The 22,507-nt window shown below is 55.6% G+C and overlaps 1 protein-coding gene across 20 annotated transcripts in view; it reads left to right on the top strand.

Moving 5' to 3' along the window:
• Nucleotides 1-22,507, top strand: part of TNK2 (tyrosine kinase non receptor 2) — a 44,773-nt gene that overhangs the window by 21,240 nt on the left and 1,026 nt on the right. For 3 of the 20 annotated variants that reach the window (XM_053221002.1, XM_053221003.1, XM_053220998.1), the window contains exons 2-15: nucleotides 4,069-4,249; nucleotides 5,277-5,347; nucleotides 7,282-7,503; nucleotides 8,489-8,641; nucleotides 9,146-9,423; nucleotides 10,865-10,991; nucleotides 11,404-11,550; nucleotides 11,635-11,729; nucleotides 16,675-16,869; nucleotides 18,264-18,355; nucleotides 18,933-19,055; nucleotides 19,710-21,064; nucleotides 21,167-21,262; nucleotides 21,429-21,556. In XM_053221002.1, the coding sequence (XP_053076977.1) occupies nucleotides 4,087-4,249; nucleotides 5,277-5,347; nucleotides 7,282-7,503; nucleotides 8,489-8,641; nucleotides 9,146-9,423; nucleotides 10,865-10,991; nucleotides 11,404-11,550; nucleotides 11,635-11,729; nucleotides 16,675-16,869; nucleotides 18,264-18,355; nucleotides 18,933-19,055; nucleotides 19,710-21,064; nucleotides 21,167-21,262; nucleotides 21,429-21,556 (3,245 nt within the window). In that variant the 5' untranslated portion in view covers nucleotides 4,069-4,086. Of the gene's footprint in view, nucleotides 1-63; nucleotides 461-4,068; nucleotides 4,250-5,276; nucleotides 5,348-7,281; nucleotides 7,504-8,488; nucleotides 8,642-9,145; nucleotides 9,424-10,864; nucleotides 10,992-11,403; nucleotides 11,551-11,634; nucleotides 11,730-16,674; nucleotides 16,870-18,263; nucleotides 18,356-18,932; nucleotides 19,056-19,709; nucleotides 21,065-21,166; nucleotides 21,263-21,295; nucleotides 21,561-22,507 lie in introns of those variants that run through there. The other 17 variants (XM_053220999.1, XM_053220997.1, XM_053220996.1 and 14 more) reach the window with 17 other exon arrangements.

The raw sequence follows: 22,507 nt of genomic DNA, 5'->3' as shown, positions 1-22,507 counted from the left end.
TGCTCAGCAGGGGAGGGAGGGACAAGGGAGGGAGGGCAGTCAGGCGGGGGAGCCAGGGAGTAGGGCTGAGCTGTGACCACTGCACTGAAGAGAAGTCAGAGAAACAGGACAGAGGACCCAGGCTGCAGCCAGCCCAGAGAAGAGCTCACCTCCTGCCAGACTAGCCAGCTGTGGAAACAGCTGTGCAGCAAAGAAAAGGAGCCCACCCTCTTCTTCTGTCCCATTTCCCACTCCTGTTGTGGGATTTGGGGGACTCCTGGAGCAGGTCTTTGGCCAACTTCCCTTCTGGGCAGAACCTTAAATTCAGGAGCTAAAGGCTCTGCTCCCTCATATCTTGGGCCAAAGTCCCAGGGTCCCAGTCAGGGGGTCCAGCTCCGTGGAGATGCCAGCAGCCCGTCGGTTCCCTGGCCTGGAGCTTTCTTTCCCTCTCCTGGCCAGACTACGGCGACGCCTGTACACAGTGAGTGGGGGCTGGGGATGTGGGTAGGACTGACTGGGGACTGGGTCAGCCCCTCAGAGCCAGCACTTCACTGAGGAGCAGAGGACAGGACCGGGAATGGCTGAGGGCTTGATAGGGGTTCTGAGACCAGGGCCTCTCCCCTCAGCTGCTGCATTCTGGTTGGTGAGCATGTTAGCAAAGTGTATGTGGGAAATGTGCGTGTCTGGAGAGTGCCACGCCACACGTCAGACACAGGTGTGGGACTGTGGGTGTGCTGGGGGCCAGGCACACGCACAGCTGAAGACTGTGAGCAGGGTGGGGGGGAAAGCTTCAGAGACAAAGAAACTTGGCGGGGAAGGGGCACTTAGCCAAGGGGAAGGGGCTTATCCAGGGTCACCCTGGTGGTAGAGACAGAACTAAGACCCTGATTGCTTTCTTCTCACTGGGATCCCAGTGTTCTTCCCTGTCCCCCACACACCCCTACGCAGAGCAACCCTGTCCCTGGGGCTGGTGAGCAGGGAGGGGAGTGTCCAGCTGAGCAGGGAGATCTGTTAGCTGGTGTCTCAGGGAAAAGGAACATGCCAGACTGTGCTTTCTGCACAGCTTCTGCACAAGTCCTGACCACCCAGGGCATGGCTTTGAGCAGTTGCCCCCAGAGGAGGGTGGGAGTGGGGAGTCTAGAACCCTGAGACTTGGAGACTGGGCAAGAAGAGGAGGGAGACATCAAACTGCTTGCCCTGCTGGCAGGCCACATCGTGGGGCATGTAGTGGGTGCAATTGCTTTGCTCCAGGGACAGGGTAGTGATGGTGGAAGTGCTGGCTGGCCCTGCCTGGCCAGGCTGCGGAGAGACACAGCCTAGGTCAGTGATTTTCACAGTGCACCTTTGGGACCTTTTTCTGGAAAGCAGTAGTGCCCTGCCCTCTTCACGTCCATGCACTCCCTTGTGTGTAACAAATGTTTTTGTTGAGGATAAGTGAGTTAATACAGCTAAACGCTTAGAACTGTGCCTGGCATATAATAAGTGTAGTTGAAATGTTAGAGTTATTTTTATAGTTCTTCTTAAATAAAAATAATAAAAATATAACTTTTTTACTGTGTGTGTGTAGTCAGTCAACACGATGTCACCTGTAGTATAAAGGAGAAATAAAAGGAAAGTGATGATAGCATTTCATGTATTCTGGTATGTCTGTGCACTCTGACGTGATGAGGTAGTCAGTGCTAACACCTCTAGGAGGACCACTGTGGAGGCAGCGTCTACAAGTGCTGACCGAGAGTGGGGTTTGGAAATAATAAGGGCAGGTTGCCTTCAGTGACATTTTTCTGATTAGTGAACAACTTTTGCTAAGTTCTGAACAAAGCAAAGGTCAGTGTTCCCTCATTTTACACCATAGTTCTGTTCTAGGAAGATTCAGTGTGTATTAAAAACCAAAAAATACATTTTTGCTCATGTTAAGATGGAATTCGATTCTAGGTTCAGATGTTTATAAACCAGTTTTTCACCCGCACGAATTAAGTTGTGTGGGATTTGGGACAATGTGTGAGACTCCCCTGCACATTACAGGATAACTTACATTCTTGTCCCCCAGTCACCCACTAAATGCCACTAGTGGCCCCCCAACATCCAAGAATGTCCCCTAGGAGGCTGCACAGACCTCATGGGAACCATCTAGGTAAAGGGTCACAGCTTGAAGTTTAAAACCCCCCCTCTGGCCCAGCTGCCTTGGTGGAAGAGCCAGGGTTTGAACTGAGGGCTTCTCATTCCCGTTTGTCACTCTTTGCATTGCCCTGAGCTGCCTCGGAAGCTCTGATGTCCTGCTGCTAGGCTGGCAACACCGCTGGGAACTGTGGGGGCAGGAGGCTCATGCTCCTCCTGGGCTGCAAGCGCCGGCTTCTCTTGGTGAGCCTGTGTTGAGAGCTGGAGGCCAAGGCCACCTCTGACTTGTGGGGTGTTGAGGGGCAGCTGGCCTTTTCCTTCTTGTGGGTTTTCCTCCGTGGGGATTGAACACAAGTCAGGGGCCGGCCTGGACAAGCTCTCAGCTCTGTTGGGTCTTACTTGGACAAGGATGGGCTTGGTGTCCGGTGGGCCAGGCTGCTTTGTGTTATGGGTGCCCTGTCCTCTTTCTCTGGACCGCACAGAGTGTAGGTCAGAGGTCACTCACTGGTGGCCTATTGGCTGATTATAGCCTGCACATGTGTTTTGCTTGGCTTGCACAGCATGTGTGTGTGTGTGTGTGTGTGTGTGTGTATTTCAAACTTGAATTAGTCGATATAATTAATAAGTCAAGAGAAAGATGTAATGTTAAGTGAAAACAAGGAACAGAATGGTGTGGGTAATGGGTAAATGTGTGTGTGTGTGGGCGAAACAAAGTCTGGAAGGATGTGTAAAAGTCATTTATGGCAGCTGGTTTTGGGGACAGGGGGCTAGGTGGCTGTGCAGTATGGCAGGGAATGAGACTTTATGGCTCCTGTGTGCTTTTTGAATATCTTACCATGTGCATATATTACCTTTTCAGAAAGAATTTTAGTGGTCAGATTTCACATATAGATTCAGATTTCCAGTATTTCTTGAAAAAATTAAAAGCTTTGATGACATTGGGCAGTAGTCTATGGTGACAACTGTTGATGGAGCTAAGCAAGGCTGCCTCTTTGAGCTGGCATCTGAAAGCTGACCCCAGCCAGCCTTTGCCTGCCTCTTGTCTTCCACTCACTGTGGTTCTAAGGGCACTTGAGTGGTCTGTGGGATGGTGAGGGGACAGCCTCTGGTGGTGTCAGGCATTGGGTGAAACTTAGCTAGAGCTCATCTAGTCCACAGTGCTTTCTTTCCCTGGGGTCCACCAGGTCCAAGGAGCCTATGGATAGGTCTCAAGGGACCCTGCACCCCCCCTCCAATTGTTTTTTTTTTCTATTTTTTTAATGTTTATTTATTTTTGAGAGAGAGAGACAATGTGTGAGTGGGGGGAGGGGCAGAGAGAGGGAGACACAAAATCCGAAGCAGGCTCCAGGCTCTGAGCTGTCTGCACAGAGCCAGACATAGGGCTTGAACTCATGAACCGCGAGATCATGACCTAGCTGAAGTCGGATGCTTAATTGACTGAGGGGAGGCACCCCTCCCCCACCAATTGTTTTTTAAAATATTTTAAAAATATTTTTTAAGTAATCTCTACAATACAAAACCCTGAGATCAAGAGTTGCATGTTCGACTGATTGAGCTAGTCAGGCACCCCACCCCCCAATTTCTTAATGGAAACTTCATGAGTAAGAATGTGTATGTTTTCTTGGAAACATAATCGATAGTTTTCATTGTTCTCAAAGGGCTTGTGACTCTCTGAAAGCAGAGAGGTTGATCTCATATCACTCAGCCACAGATCACAGAGTTTGGGCTTAAGACCCTGACTCCAGGGCCTGGGCTGTATTCCAGTTGCCCTAATTCTACCCTTGTTGCTGGCAGGAAGAGGGGCACAGGAGTATAGGCCATTCTGTACACTTGTTTTGGGGAGCAAGAACATGGTTTGAGTCCTTCCCTTGAAGCAGTTTAGTAGAATGTGGGTGAGCCTAGGACACTCAGGACAGGGTCCCCTGCCACCTCCCTGTACCCCTTGGTCCCTGAGCCATTCTTCCCTCCCCACAGAGGCTGGGGAGCAGCAGCATGCAGCCTGAGGAGGGCACGGGCTGGCTGCTGGAGCTGCTGTCCGAGGTGCAGCTACAACAGTACTTCCTGCGGCTCCGCGATGACCTCAATGTTACCCGCCTGTCCCATTTTGAGTATGTCAAGAATGAGGACCTGGAGAAGATTGGCATGGGCCGGCCTGGTAGGTGGGGATATTGGCCTTGCTTGTTGCTTCCCCACTGACCGTTTACCTCCTCTATCCTCAGGATTGCCAGTTGGAAGAGCCCTCCTCCTTATTCCATGGGGTGGCATAGCTGAGAACTCTCGCTGCATCAGTAGATGCTGCACGCAGTGAGTGCATGAGAACAGTTAGCAGTTGTAAAGGTAAACTGGAGTGTGAGGAGAATGAAGTCATACTTAAAGCTCTGGATTCTCAGGATTGAAAAAATACTGCTTTTGGTTTGTTCAGACGTTTGTAGGATGTATTTCCTCCATCTCCTCCTCCTTTATAAACATGGCATTGAGTCTGCTCTGTTCACCATTCTGAACATCAGAGGGGTCAATGTCCAGAGATCTGTATGGAGAAGAGAAGATTAAAAACCCTCAGATGATTTGCAAATTTTCTCTTAATCTGTCTCTTTTTCTCTCTCCCTCGCAAAGATCTGCTTTAAATTGAACTCATTCTGTCTCTTTCCCATGCACAAAAATATGCTCTATAAGTTTTTATCCTAAAAGTAGTGATCATAGCATCTAGAAGCCATGGTATTCCTTGTAGAGCATTAGAAACTTATTAGTATATTCAACTTAAAATAGCTGAATAAGTAATAATGTGCTAAATTAGACACTGACATAGACTACTTTGGGATTGGATAGTTGGTATCTGATGCTAGTAACAATAAAATTTTACGGGAGAAAAACACAAAATTGGGTAAATCCTACACATTGCCTTTTTTTCCCCTTTGAGGGTTGGAAAAAGACCACTGCTGTTCAATTTTGGTGGTTAAACACCTCCATCTAGTTTGAGAACCACTGCCTAGAAGTGGAATGCTATGACCATCTGGCTAACTATGGCCCCTGGTTGGTTAGAATGGTCTGTTTCCTTGGTGTCATTGTGCTGGGCAGTATCTAGTGGTGGGCCCACCCCAGGGGGACCAAGGAAGCATGCAAGTGGGGGCCCTGGGGGCTGTGAACTACCTTAACAGCATTTGATTCCCCTTTTTTCTCTGCAGGACAGCGGCGATTGTGGGAGGCTGTGAAGAGGAGAAAGGCCATGTGCAAACGCAAGTCTTGGATGAGCAAGGTGTGTGAATGAGGAACAAGATGGGGTGGGCAGCCTTGCAGGCCCAGCTCTGATGTTAGTCCTAGGAAACTCCCCCATTCCCAGGCAGGTATGATCTTGTATTTTGTACAGACCTCCCTCCTCCAAGGTCTTACCGGGCAGGGTACTTGTAGGACCACCCAGCTAAGTGTCTGTCTCCACCAGAGATGGCACGTGAGTAGCCTGTGTGCGGCGATGGCTTTACCTCCCCTCCCGCTGTGCAGTGGCGCTGGGTGTGGAGCAGGCACCCGTTGACAAGTGCGCCGTAACTTGAGCCCTTGCTTAGTCTGAATGTTGGGGCCAGTGTCCAGGACAGAGTGGTGGGGACTGTCTGGACCTAGCACATCTTTGCCTTGCTTCCCTCCCCCGCCCCCTGCCCTCCCTAGTCTGCAGAGGGTTTCTCTGGTCATCTGGCCCTGCTGACCACTTCCTTCCCCACAATCTGCCCCCTTTTCCCTTTGCCCTAATTTGGGTCTGTGGAGTGGTGAGTCCCTGGTCTGACTCAGTGGAACTTTGCCCATTGTCTGGAAGACAATGCGAGAGGAAGTGAACCAGCCAGGGGCCTTCCCTCCCCACTTCTGGCCTCAGGGCTGGGATGGGGGGTGGGCAGGGCAGAACAGCTGGACTAGGATTGGGCAGCAGAGATTTCCTGGCTGCGATCTGGCAAAGGGGCTGTCTCTTGGGAGCCTGTGGCCTTTTCTGGGGACACTGTCCTGGTCCCTTGCCCAGGTTTTAGGGAAGGATGAGTTTGTCGGGCGGGTGAAGGTAGGAGGGAGGAGCTGTGCGGTGTGCCAGGGTTTGGGGATCTTGGACCACCATGCAGGAGGTCTTCAGGTCAGTCAGCGAACCTCTCCAGACTTGAGGCATGTCTTCAGTAAAACCGTGGTGGTGGCACTTGTGCCCAGCTCCCCTCACGGGGCGGCGGAAAAGGTCCCTGGAGATAAAGGCTGTGAAGGGCCTTGTTAGCTGAACACTGCTTACAAACATAAGAGATTTCAGTTACTAGGATGAAGGACGGAGCAGTGGCTAGAAGAGGCTCTCAGATTGGAAATGCGCCTACCCCATACGGACAAGGTTCTGCCAGCCTTTGAGGGGCAGGGGCCCAACTGGACAGAGTCTGCAGCCTGAGGCCAAGGCTTTGGAAGCCCCAGTCAGACTATTGGGGCCAACTGTGCTACTCAGGGTCTCCTTCCTCCTGTCCCTTGACCTTTGACCCCTTCCCTCCACATCCCAGGTCACAGAGTCACCTCCAGTCTTCGTTTCCCAGCTCTCAGCTCTAGCTCCTCCAGAAGCCCAGCTGTCTTCCCAGGCCTTTCCCCAGCAAGACCTTGCTTCATCTGCACATACCCCCCCACCCCCACCCCGCACACATTCACGGTCCAACCTCAGGCTCAAATTATCCTCTCCCCTGGCAGGATGAAGGGCAGTCAGCTCCCCAGGGAGGGTGGAGACAGACAGCGCCAAATGGGCAACCCAGAGAAGGGGCCAAGGCTAAAAATGGACAGGGAGGTGTTTGTGGAGGGCCCCTCAGGCTCCTGCCCATCTGCTCTGGTTAGGGGCCCGAGTCTGTGCTGGGTAGGGGGATAGGGAGGGACAGGTGGTGCACAAGATGGGTCTGGAGTGGCTTTAGGCTGTCCCTGACCCTACAGCTGGGTGTGGGGCTATGGCAGTCATGAGCTACATGCCTGTCAGTCCATTTCTGGCACATACTCTGAGGCCACACTGAGACTGTGGGTTCCTGTTTGAGGGTGTGATCTGGAGGTGGGGGGTGGGTGGGCCTCCAGCCAGGCTGCCCCCTGGCAGTTTGGCAAAGCCAGGACCTCTCTCGAGGCCTAGCCCAGGATCCTGTGGGCCGGACTGAGTGACTGGCTCTGGGACCTCAGAGTTCCATCTGGCCCCTGGCTGCCTTCAAACAGGTGTTCAGTGGAAAGCGACTGGAGGCTGAGTTCCCTCCTCATCACTCTCAGAGCACCTTCCGGAAGACCTCGCCCACTCCAGGGGGCCCAGCAGGGGAGGGGCCCTTGCAGAGCCTCACGTGCCTCATTGGGGAGAAGGACCTGCATCTCTTCGAGAAGCTAGGAGATGGCTCCTTTGGCGTGGTGCGCAGGGGCGAGTGGGACGCCCCCTCGGGGAAGACGGTAAGCTTTCTGGGTCATGTGGGGCGTGCCAGAGGGACAGGCCTCTAAGAGACTCTGGCAGAGTCCATCCCCACTCTCCCTCCACCCTGGCCTTCCCCGACTCTACCCTCTGAGGCAGATCTTTCCCCTCTGCTGGGATGGTGGTGTGTGTGGCTGGGCACAGATCAGAAAGGGGCTTCCTCTGGACTACATGCTCAGGTTTAATTAGACACCTCTGTTTCTTTTTTCAATTATGAAAATAATTTACTTACTGTAAAAGTTTGAAAACTTTTTAAAAAATAAGAAAAAGCAATTGTTTGTAATCCCCTCACTCAGGGGAAGCAGAGTTAGCATTTCTGCTTTTTTTCACCCCAGGTATTTTGGTGAATTTGGTGAAGATACAAATTTTGAATGCAACTTTTAAAACCTTGCCTTTTCATCTTGGTATTCTAAACATTTTCCCCAGAAAGATAGGTAGCATGTATACAATAAAGCACATAGTTCTTGAGTGGACAGCTTAGTGAATTTTTGCATATGCACGGACCTATGTGACCACTGCCCAGATCATGATTAAGAGCAGTTCCAGCACCCAGAAGGCTCCCTCCTGCCTCTTCTACTGAGTATCCTCTTTATCCAAGGGAAGCACTATTCTGATTTCTGTCACTATAGATTAGTTTCTTGTCATTATATTTACAGCATTTTCCTTCCACACCAAAAACATTTTAATATTCCATCTTATTACAAGATTTTAATATTCTGTCATCATACTGATCATCTCTTATTTTATGGTTGCTGTTTAATCTGGACGTTCCCCCAGGAAGGAGAGGCCCAAGGGAGGGCTGCCCTCTCCCAGCCAACCCACAGACACCTGTGACATACATGCTCATCCATCCAGATGAGCAGATCTGAGGCAGGGATATTTGGGCTGAGTTGGAGGGAGGGACAGTTTGGCTCAGAGTGTTGGGGCCTGGGACCTGTCCTGACTTCTGCTCCCCACTCTGGGCAGGTGAGTGTGGCTGTGAAGTGCCTGAAGCCTGATGTGCTAAGCCAGCCAGAGGCCATGGATGACTTTATCCGGGAGGTTAATGCCATGCATTCCCTGGACCATCGAAACCTCATTCGTCTTTATGGTGTGGTCCTCACGCCGCCCATGAAGATGGTGAGTGCTGTGGGCAGAGGGCAAGGTGCTCAAGCAGGGTCTCTGGGCCCCCCAGATCTGCCCCTCCTCCTGCCTGTGTGGTGGTTACTCCCTCCATCCTGACAAAGATGCTTTGGTCCCCCACCTGATGTGGCAGACTGGCTCCTAGGGGGCCCAGCCTGGTACTGTGTCCGCTGGAGCCCATGTCTTTGGATTTTGTTTGTGCTCATTGACAGAGAGTCGCACTCACAGGAGGGACTGGCCCTAGGGTTTATTTTTTATTTTTTATTTTTATTATTATTATTTTTTTTAGAGTTTCGTTTTTAGAAATTCTAATCTGAGCCTCTGTGGGTTGCTTCTCTCGGGCCTCAGGTTCCCACGTTACCTGGAGGGAGAGGCTTGGGAAGCTGTAGAACTCTCAGAGATCCCCCGAGGGCAGGCCAGGAAGGAGCATCCAGCTTGGGGCACCGAGGGAGGGGCAAGGCTCAGCCACGCTTATTCCTCCTGCCTCCTCCGTGGCCTCAGGTGACAGAGCTGGCGCCGCTGGGATCGTTGTTGGACCGGCTGCGCAAGCACCAGGGCCACTTCCTCCTGGGAACTCTGAGCCGCTACGCCGTGCAGGTGGCTGAGGGCATGGGCTACCTAGAGTCCAAGCGCTTTATTCACCGTGACCTGGCTGCCCGAAATCTGCTGTTGGCCACCCGTGACCTGGTCAAGATTGGGGACTTCGGGTTGATGCGTGCACTACCCCAGAATGACGACCACTATGTCATGCAAGAGCATCGCAAGGTGCCCTTTGCCTGGTGAGGGACAGGTGCTGCCAGCTCACAGGGCCTGGACCCCGTCCTACCCCTCTTGGTCCCTGTGTACCCGGGCCTCAGAGTTTCCAGGCCTTCTGTAACCACAACAGCCTTTGTCTTCTCTGGGTCTGGGATGCCCTTCTTGTGCGCAGTCCATTCACTCATTCATCCAGGAATTCTCTGGGCCCATGTACCAGGTACTGTGGTGCATGGGGATAAGTGCTGCGGGAGTTCAAAAAGGCATCCTATAGGACTCCGTATTAAGCCTCTGAAATACCAGAAGTTCGCCAGGCAGACTGGTTGGCAAGTATGTTTCAGGTAGAGCTAACTGCAGGCAGGGCCAGACCATACTGGGCCTTGTAGACTGACCAGGGATGTTTACCTGCACACTGAGGTGCTACCTGGCCCTACCCTAGCTCCTATGTGAACTCATCCTGTGCTGACATCATCGTGGTCCACTGGCTTTGGAGGCACCCAGAGGAGTGTAGTCTCCTTGTTTTGGGGCGGGAGGAGTAGATCTAGTTCTTGCCAGAGCACCCTTCTCACCCAGGATGCATGGTCACCCTAACTAATAACTGATTTTATATGTAGAGTGAGCATACATTTCAGATTACGTTATGCCTGTTGTTCTGGAGTAATTAGTAGCACCCCCTTCACACCCAAGCATCCTGGTTTGGGTAGTAAATTATAAGGTCCCCTTATCATAGCACTGTGAAATAAGCAGATTATTGTTACTCGCATTTCACAGATGAGGACCGTGAGGCTTTAGAGATCTTGAGTGACTGTCCCTGGGTCCCACCCCCTTTGAGTGGCAGGGCCAGCTCTCCAGTCCCGGGAGAGAGTCTTTGATACTCCATTCGGTCAGCTTCCCCGTCGCTCTGTACCTCACCCCACCCTGGAATACCCCTTTGCTGGCCTCACTGCAGTGACATTTCTCTTCCTCACCTAAAAGGGAGTCCCAGAGGGAGTGTGTGATGTTTGGGTGAAGTGAGTGTAACTATTTCCACCCGTTTTGGTTCTTCCCCAGACCCTATCCAAATTTCCCACCCACACCTTCCTGCTGAAATGACCCAAATCCCAGGATCCTGCCCCAAATCCGGAAATTGTCATCCTCCCACCACAATTAGAAAACAGCCTGAGATCTTATCCCCTCACCAACTCCTGTAGCCTCTGACCTCCTGGCTTCCCTGACCTGGGAATTTCACCCTCTTCCTACCCCAGGCTTCATGTGAATAAAGACATGAACATAGATGATTTTCTCCATCTGTGCACCCCATAGTCAACATGTCCTGTCCCTGTTCACTTTGCACGTGTCCCAGTATCTGCTGTTGAGCCTGGCACACAGGGTAACAACACGTTTGTTGAATGAATATGTTCTGTCCATTGGGCTGATGTGGGTGGGTGTGCTCTGAGGGGCCTTCTTTTTGACCCCTGCCTCTGCCAGGTGTGCTCCCGAGAGCCTGAAGACACGTACCTTCTCCCATGCCAGTGACACCTGGATGTTTGGGGTAACATTGTGGGAGATGTTCACCTATGGCCAGGAGCCCTGGATTGGCCTCAATGGCAGTCAGGTGAGTGGCTGGAGATGTGCTCCCTACAGGATGGGTGGGGGTTGATTTGATTCCTGGTTCCCAACCTGGCCCTGTTGGAACTAGCTCTTATTTGCTGGAGTTCCTGTCCCCCTTGCCCCGTGTCTGCATGACCTCTCAAATAGTTGAGCAAAGAGAAGAGCCTCCAGTGGTCAGGAGAGGGGCAGACTGGGGCTTGCTCACATTCTTTTCCCTTGTAATAGCCACCTATCCAGAGGCCCCAGCCAGGGGATAAGGGTCAGAGGCCCAGGGATAGGCTCCTGGAGACAGACCTTTTCTTTGGGGTGCAGGCATGGCAGCCCACAGCTCCAGTTGTTCCATGGGCTGGAGGGAAGGTGGGAAGTGAAGAGCTGGGTGCTCTGCTTGTGCTCAAACTGCACCACCCCACCGCCAGATTCTGCATAAGATTGACAAGGAGGGGGAACGTCTGCCGCGGCCTGAGGACTGCCCACAGGATATCTACAATGTCATGGTTCAGTGCTGGGCTCACAAGCCAGAGGACAGACCCACCTTTGTGGCCCTGCGGGACTTCCTGCTGGAGGTGAGGGCTGGTCCGCCCATGGGGGCTGAGGTATCCCAGCAGGGGTCAGTCCCAGGGTGGGCAGTGACGGGTCTCCGCCCCCAGGCCCAGCCCACTGACATGAGGGCGCTTCAGGACTTTGAGGAGCCAGACAAGCTGCACATCCAGATGAATGACGTCATCACTGTCATCGAGGGAAGGTAGGGAGCGTGAGGCTGCGCCTACACTGCCTTGAAGGGTGCAGGGTGGAGGGGCCTGCTGGCTGAGAGCTCTTCTGCCTCCAAGGTTCCCATGGCAACACAGGCTGTGGGGAGCCTGAGCTGTGCAGTAAGGGGAGGACAGGCCCGGGTCCAGTCTTGAGTGCCTGGGGTTAAGTACCAGATGCTGCTGCTAAGAGGGATTTTCCCTGCCTAGCACCACCCTTTCACGAAACCTTTTCCCACTCGGCTCCAGCCCTGGCTGTGTGGGTCAGAGCCAAACTGCCGATATGGTGAGGCGAAGGAAGTGGCTCAGCCTTGGCCCTGGGGCCACAACTAGGGACTCTGGAACTCCTGAACATTCCTCTCATCCTGTCTTTCTTCCCTTCCCACCTCCTCCCAGGACAGGGACTCTAGACTACCTGGCTGGGTACCTGTCAGAACCCCAAAGCAGCCCCACCCTCTTCCTGGCAGCCTCTGCCCTCCCACTGAGCCCCACTGTCGCCTCCTGGGGCTCCCCTCCATTTTCTGCTGGGCTGCCCACCTGGGCTCCTTTGTCCCCAGTCCCCATTCCTTACCCGCCCCTGCCCAGACACCTGGGACACACGTCTCTGCCTCCAGGCAGCATCTCCTGAGTCATGTCTCCTACCTGTAGCCCCCATTCAAGCCCTTCTGCTAAGGAGGCCCTACCCACCACTCACCCCACCCTCTGTTATCTGATCCCCAGGGCTGCCGAGGAACTGGTTGGGGCAGGGCGGGGTCGAGGTGCCTTTGGGGTAGGGGGTGAGCATGGAGGACCAGGAAGAGGAGCAAGGCAGAGGAAATCCCCTGTGCTCCCAGCTCCTCTGACTCAGATCCAGGCAGGGATGAGGACAGGGTTCGCTTCCTACAGAGCCCTTTCTACCTGGGCTTCAGGTCTGGGGGTCTGGGGCCTTTCGTTCATTCAGTCTGTGCCTCATGGGGTGTTGGTGAGAGGGGAGAGCTTCTGCGTTTGGTCAGAATGATAGCGTAGGCCCTGGAGCCCAAGCTGGTTGTGGAGGAACATGACCTACCCTCACTGTGGCCCCAGCACCTCTTCCCCAGGCCAGGGCTTGCCTAGCCTTTGGGCCCAGTCTGAGAATGTGAATGACAAACCAACAAGTTGTGGGGGTGAAGTTTGGGGAGTTGGTGGTAAACGAAAGCAGAAAGCTTTTAGATGGAGAGAGGCTCAGGGGACAGGAAGGAAGACAGTCTGTGGGTTTGGGGCTGAGGAGCCAGACAAGGGACTGGGGAGCATTCCAGAAATAGGAAGATTAGGGTGAGGGCCTGTCTAGAGGGGCATGGCAGGGTGTTAATTCAGAAGTCTGGACCTATATCCATTCCTACCTACAAGAGCAGGAGGACCTTGAACCTGACCCATCTTGTGCACCGTAGCCCTCAGGTCTTTACCTCCCCCATCCCTTGCTCTCAGTGGGGACCCAGTGGTCCCCAGCGGGTGACTCAGTTGCTTCTTGTGTTCCTGGGGTGTGTGTCTCTGGAGCTGGCACCCTGGGTTACCACCAGAGCTAGGCGGGCAACAGGTGGGGCCCCAGGGGAGCCGCTCCTCTTGGGAGGCACTGTGGTCGTGCCCTGCCCTGCCCTTGCGTCACAGCCTCCAGTTGGCCTGGGCTGCTGGCTCCGCAGCTGCCTGCCAGTGTGGGCTTGCTGGGCTCCTCCTCCAGGGCCATGGCCGACTTGGACCACAGCGCCTGCTCTTGGTTCCTGGAGCTGCTCAGGAGGTGGGAGGTGAGGGGCAGGAGGCCACAACAGCTGGTGAGGCTTTGGGGGTAGGCCTGTATGCGGATGGTACCAGAGCTTTAACTCGTCCCCCCTGTTTTTTCAGTGCCCAGATGTCTCTATGTTTGTTTGGCTGACTCTGTCTCCATGTCTCCTAGTGGAGGGGCTCTCTGTTCGTGTGTGTCTTTTTGGGTCTGGGCTTGTACGTGTGGGTCTCTGTTTCTGTGTCTCCTCTTAGCCTGGCTCTCTGCTCTGTTTCTGCTCATCTGTCAGCCTTGGACTCCTCTTGCGGAAGCTGTGCCAGTGTTTGTTTCCAAGTGGAGTCTGAGAGCCCCCTTGTCCCTGGCTCTGATTGGTTCTGTAGGCTCAGTGTTTCTCGGGGTAGCAGGCGGTGGGCAGAGACAGGACACCTAGATGTTTTGCTGAGCCTGTGAGGTACTGTCTAGATGGAAGGACAAATGATGACTTGGGTCTTTTCCATGGGTTCTTACTTGGAAATTAGGATGGCTGGCAGCTGTTTCATGTTCCATTTTTATAGATCTAGAGAAGGGAGACAGAGGTTTTGAAGTCCATCTTCTGGGCCTTGGCCTGGTCTGGCCTGGTCCCTGGAGCCTCTGCTCCCAGTGGTAGGTAGGGGAGGGGGATGCAAGGGCCTAGGCTGTCTCTCAAAACCAGGGGCTGCCTGGGTCTCTCAGAGAGAAGTGAGTGGGGTGGGGTTTTGAGCAGAATATTCAAGCAACATTTATCAGCCATTTCTGGACTACTTTAGACCAGGAGTGGGACAGAGGTCTGAGATTTCCAGAAGCTGGTCCCAAATAGAGCAGGGCTTGTTCTCAGCTCAGGCCTTGGCTTCCCAGGTGCCACTCCACTTTGTACTTGTCCCAGGATACTGACAGGTATCAGGAAATAGAGAGTTCGTGCTGGAGGTGCTGGCCCCTTCTCCTGTTCCCCCAGGGACTTCTGTCCTCACTGCAGTGTCTGCCCATGGTAGGCCTAGCCCTCCCATTGCTATGGAGACTCTGGCCTGTTCAAGGAGGGGGAGCGGGTGTGGCCAGTGCAGGAGGGTGGGGAGGGCGGCCTCAGTCCTCTCTGAGCTGCTGGTACTTCTGCCCTACTGATTCTCAGAGGGGCACAGGTAGGCAGCACGATATAGCATTGGCCATCTCAAGACTTACATTTGAGCCTTGTCGAGAGGATGCTGCTTCCGAGGGTGTCTGTCTTACACTTGCCCTGCCCTCCAGCTCCCCTCCCCTAGTAGCACAGATCTTTTGGGAAGTGATGTCGGGACTCCCAGCAGTCCTGGAGGCTCTTGCCTCGGCCATACCTATAATAAAGGGAGGTGGGTTGGCATCTCTCACTCTCAGAAGTGGGTCCAAAGGAGCCCCTGTGTGTTTGGCTGTGCTGGCAAAAGGAAGGGGGTGGAGGGAGTGACCTGCCAGTCTGGCCTTGCTCAGGGTCGACACAGGGAAGACAGGGTCACAGGGTGGAACTGGCCTTGGACATGCTTCCATCCTACTTTGAACTATCTCTCTGCCTCGGTTACCTCTCTCACCCAGGTTAATGAGCACCTCTGAAGAGGTGTGGAGAGCAGAGTCCAATGTCCAGCCTGGGGTTGGTGTTTAGAAGGTCTGTAAAGGGGTACGCAGAACCCAGGGAGCCGTTGGGTGCAGGGGTGGGGCTGGGCAGAGAGCAGCAGGGGGTCCCCTGGTGTCAGGCATCCCTCTTCACCCTGCTTCATGGGAGGCTCTCGACCTCAGCCAGTCCTTGGGACTGGGGTGCTAGGGGACGTTCTCTTCTCAGAACAGCCCTGCTGTTTTCCGATGGGCTTTGTCCCTTCCTGGGTGTTGTCCTCTCTTCTTGCTTCCTTTCCTGCCCTTCCCACCCTAGGGCAGGGTGTAATCACAGGGCTGCTGTGTCTGGTGGTAGGCTGGTCAGCGGCCCTGTTTATGGGGAGGCTGGGCTCCCAGCCCTCTGCCGCCCCACCTCTTGGCTTCCCAAGCACTGCTGTGCTCATGGGGTTTGACTTGTGATCTCCAGAGCAGGCTGATTGAGGTCGTGCTGCCCCAACGGGCCATGTCACCTCATGGAGGAGGGTCCAGGAGCTCAGCCTCCATCTGCCCTTGGTCCCTGTGGTCTGGCTCCAGTTTGGAGGAGACCTTGATGCTCCTGGCTGCCCAGGTGGGTGTTGACTGGGTGTGTGCATGTGTCCACCACAGCGGCATGAGGCTGCACTACCTCTGCCTTAGCTCAGATTCTGCCCATGTCATCTGGTGTGAGCGATCCTAGTGGCAGACAAAGGAGCTGCATCCTGCCACTTGAAGTGTGCAGGAGGGCACCATCCTACCCCAACCCCCACCCCAGGCTCAGGCTTAGGCTACGTCAGTAGAGGTTCTGTGTCTGAGATCAGAGTGGGGGGGGGGGGGTGGTCCCACAGTCCAGCCGCACTGGGAGGCTGGGTCCCCTTATAGACCCCTTATTTAAGACAAGAGTAGAACTCCCCAGGAGATGACCGGGGTTAAGGGCACAGGTCCCACAGCCCTGCCTAGAGGTGGTGGAAGACACTGGAGATACAAAAACTGGTGATGGGAAGGCGTGGGTTGCTTGCAGTGCTTCCAAATTCACAAGGGGCTGCATGCAGGAGACAGAGTGTGGTTGGGGGGCTTGGCTCCAAGCCCAGTGCTAAGGCCATGGTGTTCCCTTGGCCCCTGCAGCTCAGGATGCCCGGGAACTGGGCTGAATAGCAAGGTCAGGTGGCCAGAGGGTAGGGGTACAGGCCTTGCCAGGGAGGAGGGAGGCAAGGCAGATTTATAGGAAGGGTGGTAGCTGGAGACTAACAGCCAAATTTGAATCCTGAGTCTGCTATGATCTGTCTGAGAACTGTAGGCAAGTCCTGTCACTTATTTGTAACCTATCTGCTTATTTGTAAACTGTCGGAAAAGGTTGTCTGACCCACCTAAGTGTCTTAGGGTAAGGTGTGTATAAACAGACAGGCCCTGTACTGGGAGAGTGACAGGTCGTGGGGCAGGCAGGCTGATGACAGACCAGCCTGGTCTCAGAGCCATAGCCCTTGGGTCCCCTCCTGCCAAGATAGTCAGATATATTCTGGCTGGAGAGAGCTTGGAATGAAAAGGGTCCCACTTCCTGGGGCCACCTCACACACCCTGGTGTTCACCATGTCATCTCTGTTGAGCAGGGCTGAGAATTACTGGTGGCGTGGACAGAACACCCGGACACTGTGTGTGGGACCCTTTCCTCGCAACGTGGTGACCTCCGTGGCTGGCCTTTCAGCCCAGGACATCAGCCAACCCCTGCAGAATAGCTTCATCCACACGGGACATGGCGACAGTGACCCCCGCCACTGCTGGGGCTTCCCTGACAAGATTGATGAGTGAGTGCATTTGTGGGGGTGGGGGTCACCTGTGGCTCCAGAGTCAGCAGCTCCTCCCTGGGCATGCAGGCTCTCACTGCCAAGGTCCTTGTCACAACAATAGGGCAGAGGGTCTCTTATTGCCTGAAAGCTGTTCCCTGTAGGCAGAACTGAGGTTAGGAGCTTCAGAGGATAGAGGCACACTTCTGTTTGGTGGAACCCCCCCCCAGAACACCAACCTTAGGAACATGGACTTGAGAACAGCCTCTGGAATGAGTTCAGCAGGAGGGTTTCTGTCATGCCCCCTAGTGTTTGTGTAGAGTCTGGGAGATGGAGCCTGCTGGGTCAAGCCCTGGGGTGTGCACAGGTGCCAGGGGGTGAGCTGGGGGCCCAGAGAAAGAGCTCCCTGTGGGGAAAGCCCAGGAGGAAGGTTAGGCAACACCCCCCGCCCCTGCGTGCTCACTCTCTACCTGGCAGGGGGTTCAGTCTCCTTTAAGTGAAAGGATGAGGTCACTGGGGACCTGTCCTCTGCGGAGGACACAGAGGAGAAGAATTAGTCACTTCCTGGGTGCCCTACCCCAGCGAGCCACCTGGCAGCTCCTCAGCCCAGGCTTCATGCCTCTCTGCTGGCCCCAGGAGGCTTCGAGGCAGCCCTTTCTCCTCTGACTTCTCCTGACATTCGGTTCTGCCCTGAGAGGCACAATGAAGCAGGCCTGCCCTCTTGCCCCCACACACCAGAACCCGAAGCCCTGGGAGAGCAGCTGGTGTGAGCCAGCACGGGCCTGTGGGAATTGGGGCGAGGTGTGTAGACGCCCTCCAGAAGGTGGCCCGGCACCCTCTGCCCTGCTCCTGGTGTGCTGCGGCCAGCCCAGCCCCATTCCTCCAGGCTTTCATCAGCTCAGTGACTAAGTCCCAAGGCCTGACAGTCAGCACAGGGTTTGAGAGGGTGAATCGGGAGCAAGGCAAGTGGCCCAGCCCCTCTCCCACCTGGCAGCGGGGCAGAAGGGTGCCTCCTACGGACCCCGACAGGGGAGCGGGCCTGGCAGGACAGAAGAGAGTGTGCCAGCAGGTGGCTGCTAGACGTGGGTTGGGGTGCCATGGCGGTCATGGAGGGCCAGCTCTGCTTTTGTAGGGTATTATTGGAGCCCCTTCAGTCCAAACCTTTCACCCTGCAGTCAGTTCTGTCTTTGCCCTCTCTCCATGACACCCTCCCTGAGTACGGTCTTCGGGGAATCGCACGTCCTGTGCTCCAGACCCAAGTCTGTGCGGGGCTTGGGCAAGATGGTCCCCTACATGCACTCAGGGTTTTGTTCTCTGCCTGACCCCGGGCATCTCCTCCTGAGGTTCCCCACGACCGTCACCACTCCACACCCTTCCCCCAGCCCCCACCCTCTGACCCGGTTCTCTCCCCACAGACTGTACCTGGGAAACCCCATGGACCCTCCTGACCTGCTGAGCGTGGAACTGAGCACCTCCCGACCCACCCAACATCTAGGAAGGGTGAAAAGTAAGAGCCTGGCTCCCCAGTGCCCCCTAGTTCATCAGCTGCCCAGGAAAAGGCACTGTCTTGTGCAGGCACTCTGAGCTGGCTGTTCTGGCTCTGGGACAGTTGGGCCAGGGCTGCCGGGGGACAGCTGTGACCCGGCTCCGGCTGGGTGTGGGGTGGAAGATGAGAAGCAGCTGTATCCGCCGAGGTGGGCATCCTCGGCCGTCCTGTGTTGGCCTGCCCACCTCAGCTTCCCTCCTCCCTCCTTCCCGCTGTGCTCAGATCCTGGCTTTCCTCACCCCCCGCCTAATCCTGCTGTCCTCTCCCAAGCCAAAACCACCCCACGGGCTTCATGTTGGCCAGGAGCCTCATCCATCTCCCGGATCCTGTGCCTGTTGTTCCGGAACCCGTTTTTCCCCATCCTGCCACCCCATTGCTTCCCATTGCTCTTGGGTGTGTATGTCCACTCACTCCTATTCACTGCCCTCTCTCTGTCTCTCTCCACACTCTGCCCTCTTGTCTGGCTGTCTTCCCTCCCCCGTCCTCTGTCTCTCCCGCTCTGTCCCTTCTACTCTCCTCCGCATGGCCTTTCTTGCAGGGGAGCCTCCACCTCGCCCACCTCAGCCTGCCATCTTCGCTCAGAGTAAGTGGGGCTGCTCTCGATGCCTTGGCCCCTGCCCCTGCCCCCTCTCTCCTCTCATTCCTCCTCTCCTTCTGAAAGGTACAGAGCCCTGGTGGGCTGGCCGGGCGGGAGGGGAGGTGGGATGTGTGCTGTGAGCTCGTGCCGCTGACCTGGCCCAGCATGCCTGCCTCTCCCCCGCCTTGCAAACACCTGGGCTCCTGGAGCAATTGTGTGGTCCTGGTCCCCCCACTCCACCGTCACCTGGCCCTGCTCCACTCCCTTTGGGGCCTGCAGAGGCTGTGTCTGGGCTTTCGTGGTGGCTAGTCAGGAGCTCTGTGCTCTTCCAAGGACAGCTCCTGTTGCCCTTAATGGTGGAGGATTGCCCATAGCCCGCTGCCTGCACTAGTGGTGTGCTGTGTGCCATAACGGAGTGGCGACAAGGAATTACCAACCAGGCCCAGGAGCCCGGAATACCTGGGGTCTTGTGTGTTGGGGTATTAGGCAGGTAGGTGTGGGGTGTTGCTTGCTCTAGCTGAGATGGAGGCAGGGGCTCATTAGCCTGTGTGGAGAGCTCATGGTGTCCAGAGCAGGTCCTGTCCTCCCGTGTGAATAGGGTTGGTGTGCCTTGAGAATTTTGGCAGCTGAGGGCTAACCTCTGGGGGCATTAGGAGTGGGGAGTTGGTGGAAGACACTTGTCTTTCTTCCCATCCCCCTGACACTGCCTTCTCGTTAGGATCTCCCTCTCTATCCTAGAGCCAACCTACGACCCAGTGAGTGAGGACCAGGACCCTCTGTCCAGCGACTTCAAGAGGCTGGGCCTCCGGAAACCAGGCCTGACCCGTGGGCTGTGGCTGGCGAAGCCCTCAGCTCGGGTGCCGGGCACCAAGGCAGGGCGTGGCGGCGGGAGCGAGGTCACACTCATTGACTTCGGCGAGGAGCCTGTCGTCCCCGCCCCCCGGCCCTGTGCACCCTCACTGGCACAGCTGGCTATGGATGCCTGCTCCTTGCTGGACAAGACTCCACCGCAGAGCCCCACTCGGGCACTGCCCCGGCCCCTGCATCCCACACCTGTGGTGGACTGGGATGCCCGCCCGCTGCCCCCGCCTCCTGCCTATGACGATGTGGCCCAGGATGAGGACGACTTTGAAGTCTGCTCCATCAACAGCACCCTGGTGGCTGCAGGGGTCTGTGCTGGGCCCAGCCAGGGTGAAACCAATTATGCCTTTGTGCCTGAGCAGGCGCAGCTCCTCCCTCCCCTGGAGGACAATTTGTTCCTCCCACCCCAGGGTGGGAGCAAGCCGCCCAGCTCGGCCCAGACCGCACAGATCTTCCAGGCGCTGCAGCAGGAGTGCATGCGGCAGCTGCGGGTCCCGGCTGGCTCCCTGGTCCCTTCACCTGGCCCAGCCCCAGCGGGTGAGGACAAGCCCCAGGTGCCCCCCCGGGTGCCCATCCCCCCGAGGCCCACTCGCCCACGTGGTGAGCTGTCTCCAGCCCCCTCAGGTGAGGAGGAGATAGGGCGGTGGCCTGGACCTGCCTCCCCTCCCCGGGTGCCTCCCCGGGAGCCCCTGTCCCCTCAAGGCTCGAGGACCCCTAGCCCCCTGGTACCACCTGGAAGCTCCCCACTGCCACCCCGGCTCTCAAGCTCACCTGGGAAGACCATGCCCACCACCCAGAGCTTTGCCTCAGACCCCAAGTATGCTACACCACAAGTGATCCAGGCACCCGGCCCACGGGCTGGTCCCTGCATCCTACCCATCGTCCGTGATGGCAAGAAGGTCAGCAACACCCACTATTACCTGCTGCCCGAGCGCCCACCCTACCTGGAACGCTACCAGCGCTTCCTGCGTGAGGCCCAAAGCCCTGAAGAGCCAGCCCCCTTGCCTGTGCCCCTGCTGCTGCCCCCACCCAGCACCCCAGCCCCTGCCGCCCCCACTGCCACTGTTCGACCAATGCCCCAGGCTGCCCCAGACCCCAAGGCCAACTTCTCCACCAACAACAGTAACCCAGGGGTCCGGCCACCAGCCCTGAGGGCCACTGCACGGCTGCCACAGAGGGGCTGCCCTGGGGACGGGCCAGAGGCTGGACGACCAACAGACAAGATCCAGATGGTGAGTACCGGGCCTGGCCGCTGGTTGGAGGGGCAGGGGCCCAAGGGCCCGGGAGGAATGGGCCCAAGTGGTGCTGATGGGTAGGTGGGTGGGTGTGCCCAGCTGCAGGCCATGGTGCATGGGGTGACCACAGAGGAGTGCCAGGCGGCCCTGCAGAGTCACAGCTGGAGCGTGCAGAGGGCTGCCCAGTATCTGAAGGTACCACCACCTCCTGCCCACTCTGGCTTTCAGGGACCCTGAAGACTGGTTCTGCCGCTCTCACCTCCTTTTGCCCCTCCCTACCATCCTGCCTCTGGCTCTCCTCTGCCCCTACCCCTACCCTTCAGCCCCAGTGTGTCCCATGGCACCACCCTCTGCTCCTCAGGTGGAGCAGCTCTTTGGGTTGGGTCTGCGGCCGCGAAGCGAGTGCCACAAGGTGCTGGAGATGTGTGACTGGAACCTGGAGCAGGCAGGCTGCCACCTCCTGGGCTCCTGCGGCCCCGCCCACCACAAGTGAGTGAGCCCCTCGGGGAGCATACCCTGCTAGAAGAGAGCCCCACGCCTCGAGCGGGGCCAGGAGACACAGGGCTGCCCAGCTGGGAGGAGGGAAGGCAGCCCCCACCCTGGGATGCAGGCAGTTCTGGGTGAAAACAGTTTCTCCTCAGTGCATTTAGACTTTGTAGCCACTTGGTGCAAAAGAACTAATAAGTAAAGAGAGGGCACTGGAGCCTCTCCCCTTGTGGAGGCTTGCTTCCTAACCCTACACAGCACCCTTGAACCTGCATCAGGGAGCAGCAGTTTAGGGCTCAGTGATTTCAATATATTTCTCACCTCTCCATTTCGTATTTCAGTTTACAGTTTTAATGCCATTTTAATGGAATGCTTAACCAAAAGTAATCCCATTACTTTCCTGTTAAAAATGTATATGTGGACATGTAATAAATGATACAAATGATCTGTAGTATAAATGTAAATATATACATCATAAATGAGCATTGTATCAAGTCAGAGGTAGAGATATGGGTAGATCCCAGCATTGTCCTCGGAGGGACGCTGGTGGGTGGGGGGTTTTGGAGCTGGTGGGCCCTGGCAGCAGATAGCTGGAATTAGAGCCCAGCCTTCTGCTCAGGGACGGAGTCAGCTTGGGCATGTTTCCCGACCTCTCCATCCTCATCTGTAAAACGTGTACTAATGAGGGCCTGGCTGGCTCGGTAGAGAGTACGATCTCGGGGTCGTGAGTTTTAGCTCCACATTGGGAGTAGAGATAACTTAGGGGGGAAAAATCTGTACAAATGACAGTATCTACCTCATAGAAATGACTAGAAGAAACGAGGGATGCATCTGTCAAACCACACAGCAAGTGTCTGGCACATGGGACACCATCACCGAGTGTCAGCTGTTAACTTGTGGTGATTCTTACTAATTTGCATCCAAAGAAACTTAGGCTTTACCGTGCCTATTGCC

This window comes from Acinonyx jubatus, chromosome C2, assembly GCF_027475565.1.
Source record: "Acinonyx jubatus isolate Ajub_Pintada_27869175 chromosome C2, VMU_Ajub_asm_v1.0, whole genome shotgun sequence".
In the NCBI taxonomy this organism is placed as follows: Eukaryota; Metazoa; Chordata; class Mammalia; order Carnivora; family Felidae; genus Acinonyx; species Acinonyx jubatus.
The sequence above is the reverse complement of the archived record's forward strand: the minus strand, read 5'-3'. Positions and strand labels throughout refer to the sequence as shown.